At 32.2% G+C, this 7,800-nt stretch overlaps 1 protein-coding gene across 1 annotated transcript; it reads right to left on the reverse strand.

Annotated features, from left to right (window-relative positions):
• Nucleotides 1-6,234: 6,234 nt before the first annotated feature.
• Nucleotides 6,235-6,708, reverse strand: LOC109338179 (uncharacterized mitochondrial protein AtMg00820-like). Its single transcript, XM_019575339.1, has one exon. The coding sequence runs from the start codon at nucleotides 6,706-6,708 to the stop codon at nucleotides 6,235-6,237; it is 474 nt and encodes a 157-aa protein (XP_019430884.1).
• Nucleotides 6,709-7,800: the final 1,092 nt, after the last annotated feature.

Below are 7,800 nucleotides of genomic sequence, written 5' to 3' on the forward strand. Positions count from 1 at the left end.
ATACGGAAATATGAAATTCAGACTCATGTGACAAGTCATGGTCCGGAAAGAATCACTAATGAAATTCCACACCTCGAAGCCCATTTACTCCGAAATTTAGACAAAAATGGAATTGTGATCCTGGGATCTTGGGTGGAGGCGGGCAATATTTTAGTGGGTAAATTAACCCCCCAAATGGCGAAAGAGTCCTCGTATAACCTAGAATATAGATTATTACGAGCTATACTTGCGATTCAGGTATCCACCTCAAAGGAAACGTGTCTAAAAATACCTATAGGCGGGAGAGGTCGAGTTATTGATGTGAGATGGAGTTGCCTTGGGTATTAAGAAAGCTTGAACTTAATCAACTGCCTGTTTTTTGGATTAAGTATAACAATATTTCTTATACTGATTTATGTTATGTTTATATATGAAAATACCATGTTCACTCTTGAATTTTAATGTTTGAATGATTATTATGGGAATGATAAGTATGTGATAATTGTTAAATTCAAGTTTTAAAAACATGTGATATAAATGAGAAATATTTTCCTTGAGAAAAGTAATTAAAATGATATTCAGTCTCTTCTCGCTTGAGCGAGACAGCTCTCACTTGAGCGAGAAGTGTGAAGAGAAAACGAGTGTTTTAGCTCGGGGTGAGATAGCTCTCGCTTGAGCTAAAATAGGCACCAAGAGAACTGATTGTTTTCTCGCTTAAGCCACAAATGCCTCAAAAATGGATGTGTCCTCGCTTGAGCTAGACAACTCTCGCTTGAGCGAGAGGGTTCCATACAGACATGACATCTTTTTAAGTCGTCTGAATGATAACTCTCATATATACGAGAGCCTAATGGCATGTTTGCCATCAAGAAGTTTTAAAGGTCAATAACTATATGAAATTCTTGAAAGTAATAAAAGTATGGAATTGCTTTGTTAAAGGCGAGGCCCGAGGGTGTGATATTATGCCCACGCAGCGAGATCGTTTGACCGTCAGAGGCTTGGCAAGAGGAGTCATCCAGGATTATTCAGTGATGGTTCGCAGTGGTTCTGAGAAGTATTATGTTGTGCCCATGGAGCGAGATCGTCTGACCGTAAGAGGCTTGGCTTAAGAGCCGTCCAGGATAATTCAGCAATGGTTCGTAGTGGTGCCGAAAGGATTTTCAAATTTGGGACTTAATGCATTCTTATCATTTGGATAAGAACAAAACTTGCCAACATTTTCCTAGACCAACCAAACGAAAGGATTTTGTTCCCAATTTTAATTATTCTTAGATCAACCAATCATATTTTTCTAAACACACTTAAAACTAAAACTTATTCTATTTTGATAGCTCGAAAAAATAACACAAACATATATTTTTAATTATTTTTTATCATGTTTATCTATTCATAAAATGCAATAGACATTGTTGCGATCACGAATTTTAAAAATGGATAAATTCAAAATCTAATACGATAGGAATTTCAAAATACATTCCACGGTCGCCATAAAATTTATTGAATTTTATTTTATGATTCAACCAATTTTATGGCTTAATTTATCAATTTATATGAGAATTGTAGTGTTATATATTACTAAGTTGTTATTATGTTAGTGCTATATATGTTACTACTTACTAAATTGTTGTATATTTGTACTATTTTCTCAATATCTAGATAATTTGGAAGATATATTCTAACTTTTGTGAATTTGGTTTGAAACTAATATATACCATTGTTAGATATGTTACTGAATGAGAATTGTAATGTTATTATATGTTGATAAATTGGTATGTATACAAACAAGACGTTGGTCTAGTGGTGTGAGGTCGTGTTGGATCCCATGGTTGAGGTTCAATTCCTGGAAACAACACTTGTTGGGAGGGATAGCCACAAACCACAAAAGAGATTAGTTCCTTACCCAGAAAGGTGAGGGATATCTTGGTAGTACCAAAAAAAATTGTTATGTATGCTAGTAACCGAGAATTATATTTATATATGCTACTAATAGATATATATGTTAGTAATTGTGGATTGTATATATATATATATATATATATATATATATATGTGTGTGTGTGTGGTCATTCATTTTTTCTTCCTAAATTATATAATTATTATATATGACATTAACAAATAATTATGAATTTCAATTTTTTACTCATTTATTTATAATTTCAATTTTGTGATAATAATAGTAGTGATTTTCCTTTTATGTATAAACAATGTGTCTTATAATATATTTTAAACTTTTAATTGATACATGATTTTTTTATATTAAAAAACAGGAAAATCATTAATTGAACCAAACCAGTCATAAATAGTTGCTTCGATTTGTGCAATAAAATTTATAGGTAATTGAAGTGAAAAAGTGAACCATATTTATATTTTTATGTTCACTTCAAATGAGGGAAGAGCCCGGGGACCCATCAACAACTTCAAGAGTTTGTCTTCTTAATTCTAACAAGTGGTAACCTCTAATTTTAAATCAAAAAACGTGATTATTAATTGAGATTTTATTATTAACTAAAGTGATAAAATCATGTTGTTTGGACCGGACTGGACCGGATGGTTTTGCCCGTTGAGATTTCAGTTCAACTGGGTTGAACCGCTTAAAACCGGAAAAAACTTGGATGGTTGAACTGGGTGGTTTCCAAAGTTAAGAAGAGGGGGTAGTTAAGACTCAAATATGCAATTTGAAAACCATTCCATTAACTCTTAAAGACTCAAACTCGCAAATCTTAACTTCTTTGTGCCTTCATCTTCTTCGTGTCGCGAGCATCCGTAGCTTCTGTGTGCCTTCGTCTTCTTCATGTCGTGAGTTTCGTTGTTGTCTTTGTGTGTTGCTTCTAGAGAAAACTGTGGAAGGGAAGTATTCTATATTGTATGTCTAAGACTTTTGGGTTATGAGAGTTAAGATAGAGACAACTGAGAAGAGGAAACAACTCTAGCCATTTTACATTTTTAATTAGTTCTAGGTGTTACACATTATACCTAATTAGGCCAATAATTATAATAAATATTATATAAATACTGTAATATGTATGTGTTATGAGTATACTAAGTATGGTATATTAAGTAAATGCATTATTAGTTCTAGGTATGGTATATTAAGTAAATGCAAACAAAATAAAATGTGAAAGAGAACTGTTAGTTTTGAATTGAAAGAGATACATAGAAAGTGTAAAGGAGGGCGAGGAGGCTAGAGAAGTTACAGTTTTATAAAGGTAAAAAAGTAATTTATGAAAAGTTTGGAAACATATGTATATAGCTAGTGATTTTAAACTCATGTATCTTTGAGTCAAGGAAGATAGAGTAACAACCTGAGAACCGAAATATTTGTTCATTACTCTAAGGTTTTGTTTGGGAGTATGTTTTTGGAGGGAAATTGAACGAAAGAGAAGGGAAGGGGATGACTTTAGAAAGTCTCCCCTTGTTTGGGAGTCGAATGAATGAGAGGTTAAGAATAACAGTATTTATAGTTTGACAATACTATTGAAAGTTTATTAAGCGTTTCATAACATGTACATCAGAAAATAATTCATCTATTTGTGTTAAAATATGTACACACTATAATAAGTAGACAAAAAATGTTTGTAAAATTACCTCAGGGGACTGCAATGGTTTTCGAAAACGTTCTCCTTCAAAAGTACGAAGGTTCTACACGCGTATTCAAACTAAGAACAATCCTTGTTGTATTAACACTTGTTCTATGGAGCAAAAATTCAACCCAAATAAAATCAAAATGAAAGGATTGAAAGAAAGCAATATGATTCTTTGTATATTGCATATGTTACTTTCTACCATGAAGGTTACGTGAGTTTTGGTTTATATAAAACCAAAACCTCCTTCGGTCCATTTACTGCCAATTAATAACTCGTTTATTTAGCAAAAAATTTGTCTTATAATATATAAAACAAAAACCTCCTTCACTCCATTTAGTGACAATTAACAACCCATTAATTTAGCATAAATTTTGGTTTATGGTTTTCAAAACTGACTATCAGTTTTAAACCTTTGAAATATTACAATAAAGACTCACTTAATTATATTAAAGATGACTGAATAATATTATTTATATTTTTGGTGCTAGTAAAAAATACAATAATATTCCACTTAAAAGTAAATATAAAAATTAAACTACTTAATTTAGATATTTTCTTGTCGAACAAAAATCAGAACACTCGTTAGTATGTAACCCCGTAGGTTCATTACTAAACCGGTAGTAAATTAACTCATTAATTTACAAATCAAGGTTGCATCTACCACAACTCCTTAACGACCATATAGAAATGAATTAATATCTTTTACTTTAGAACCATTAGCATATTAATATAATATTTCCTTCCATCTTTACAACTCTATGTTAACTCTAGAATATGGTATAATTGTCAAATTCTAATTAGTTAACTCGTAGTGAATGACTTAAGAAACTCATTTCTTCATTCTTGATTAATCACTAATTCTACAAAAAATAATTATTATCCAATAATCATTCAACTAATATCATAAGGCATTAGGTGTCCGATATCAAAATATAATAAATAACTTGTTAATTACTATGATAATCTCTAGTCTAAGGAAAATATATATTTCTTCACAAGAATATCCTATTGACAATTCAAAGGTAATATATTAACCATTAGGAATTCTCCTTTGAGTCAGTTCAATGATCATATTTCTATATGCACCATTTATATGTGTATTTTAATAAATGGGATCTATTAATCTTTATCTAATAAAGATTATTACACATATATTGATCTATCTGGATTAATAGTGTCCTGAGCTCAATAATCCTATGATCAAGAACAATTTAGATTAAAATTATAAAACATTTATTTCTCAATATTATAATTTCTATTATAATAATAAGTCTCTAATTTTAATCAAGGGTCTTTCATATTAATTATTTTGACAAACAATGAATATGATATTAAGATAATAATACATATAACTTTATTATTATAAACATGACAAATTGGTTCTTGGGCATACATTATATCCCAACAATCTCCCACTTGTACTAGAGCCAATCAGTCATGTACTTCATTCCCATCTCCCACTTGTGCTTATCAAACTCTTTTCTGCCAAGTGCTTTTGTGAATGGATCTACAATATTCTCTTTGCCATCAACCTTTTGTAGCTTAACATCACTACGTCCAATGATTTCTCTAATTAGGTGATATTTTCGCAGGACATGCTTATTCTTTTGGTGCAATCTAGGCTCCTGTCCTTGAGCAATAGCTCCGTTATTGTCACACAATAATGTAATTGGTTCATCCATTTAAGGAACTACAACGAGTTCAGTTAGGATGTTTTTTTTATCCAAACAGCTTCTTTAGCAACTTCACTTGCTGCTATATACTTTGCTTCAGTAGTTGAATCAATTATTGTCATTTATTTGGAACTTTTCCAACTTATTGCGCCTCCATTCAAGGTCAAGACATAACTAGAAACTGATTTGGCATCATCCTTATCTGATTAAAATCTTGCATCAGTATAACCCTTTAACTTGAGTTCAGACTCTCCATATATAAGGAATTGGTGTTTAGTTCTTCTTAAGTACTTAAGAATGGTCTTAACCACTTTCCAATGTTCCTCACCTAGATCTTCTTAATATCTACTAGTTACACCCAGTGCATATGCGATAATAGGTCATGTACAAGTCATGGTGTACATGATAGCTCCCACTATACTAGCATATGGTACTTTATTCATGCGTTTTCTTTCCTCAGTAGTCTTAGGATAATCCTGCCTACTAAGAGTAACTCCATATCCTATAGGTAAATAGCCTATTTTGGATTTTTCCATGTTATACCTCTTCAAGATGGTATCAATGTACAAGGATTGGGAGAGTCCAAGCATTCTTCTGGATCTATCTCTATAGATCTTTATTCCTAGAATAAAAGTTGCTTCTCCCAGATCCATCATGGAGTACTGTTTTGATAACTAAGTCTTTGTAGATTGCAATGCCGGAATATCATTTCCTATGAGTAATATGTCATCAACATATAGCAATAGGAAGATGATCATGCTCCCACTAACCTTTTTAAAAATACAAGGTTCTTCTTCACATCTTACAAAACCAAACATTTTGATTGTGTTGTTAAAGTGAATATTTCAACTTCTAGAAGATTGCTTTAATCCATAAATGGATCGTTGTATATTAAAAACTTTATTATGATCAGACATAGGTGTGAATCCTTCGGGTTGTGTCATATACACATCCTCTTTCAACTCTCCATTAAGAAAAGTTATTTTCACATCCATCTGTCATATTTTATAATCATGGTATGCTTCTACCGCAAGTAGAATCCGAATCAATTTCATCATTGCCACAGGAGAATAAGTCTCGTCATAATCTATTCCTCCTTTTTGACAATATCCCTTAGCAACAAGGCGAGCTTTATAAGTCTCAACCTTTCCATCTTCTCCAATATTTTTGTTGTAAACCCACTTACAAACAATTGGTTTTATGTCCTTTGAAGCCTCAACTAAAGTCCATACTTTGTTTGTCTTCATGGATTCCATTTCAGATTCCGTGGCTTCTTGCCACTTCTCATTGTCCGAGATTTGCATGACCTCTTCATAACATTTGGGGTCATCATCAATATGATAATCCTCATTTGCTATTGTATCTTGCACCATTAAGTTTAATCTATCTGGTCCATGATGTGATCTCGTAGATATTCTACAAGACACTTGTGCATCTGAATCCCCTCGTTCTGGATTCATTGGTTGTTCCATTTGTTCCTGAATGAGTTCAGTAACCTATTCCTGAACTGCATCCGAGTATTGAACCGCAACATTTGATGGTGGTAACCTTTGTGTTGGACTTAAAACATCTAAGATGAAAGTGTGCATGTCAAGAGAAACACTTTGGAAAGCTCTCTTTATATGTCATGGTTTTGATGAGAACAACTTGTGCTAATAAGAGCTTGAAGATCACCAACAAATCAACGTGCTTAAGTCTTTAATTGGTACTAGGCTTAGACTAGAATCTAGTTTAAGTTGAGTCAAGGCTTAGGGCACCTAATACATGTCTCATATGCATAAATCTTTTAAATCATTTCATCTTTGAGATATGTCATTCATAATATGTTCATGCATTACATAAATACATGTATATGTGCATGCTAGACATAAACTAAGTGTTAAACATGTATGAACTAAGTGCATAACGTATTTGAGGTTTTGTATTTAAAAATACACATTTAAAAATTGCATTTATTAGAGAGTTAGAGCATTTTACGTGATAATTGTTGCATCTATTTGTTAAGTGCATTTGTGAGTTTAGAAAGGAGAGATTCTATGCTTTAGGATTGAGTGCATTTCATGTTGTAATTTCTCATATTTTCCCTCCCATTTTCATGCATATTTTAGATGCTTTTTATGAAGTTTTTTAGATTCTGTAACTTCTGTTTTCATACTAATACATTGCATGTTGCATGATCTTGTATTAGGTATGTTTTTAGAGTAAAGCCTTCTTGTCATATTTGAGCTTTGTAATAGCTTAATTTTACTCTTGTAATGGTTGTATAATTGTTGTAATAAGGGAATCTCGTGGTGTCTTATCACCTTAGAGATTGAGTGTTTCTTCATAATTGCTTAGACTGTTAGAAAAGGAAAGAACAGAGATTCTTGGTTGGGGCTACGCCGAAAGAAACGTTTTCTTTGTCGGTAGGAAGGGAGTCAAACCATAGAATAGGTTTCTTTGTTTTCTTGTAATTTTCTAAGTGTTGTAATTGGATGATGTGCATGTAAATACATTGATTCAATTATAGTGAAGGAAATCTCCCAAGTCAGCCGAGAGGCCTGGATGTAGTTTGCAGTGGACAA

This window comes from Lupinus angustifolius, unplaced genomic scaffold, assembly GCF_001865875.1.
Source record: "Lupinus angustifolius cultivar Tanjil unplaced genomic scaffold, LupAngTanjil_v1.0 Scaffold_18_182, whole genome shotgun sequence".
NCBI classification, from domain to species: domain Eukaryota; kingdom Viridiplantae; phylum Streptophyta; class Magnoliopsida; order Fabales; family Fabaceae; genus Lupinus; species Lupinus angustifolius.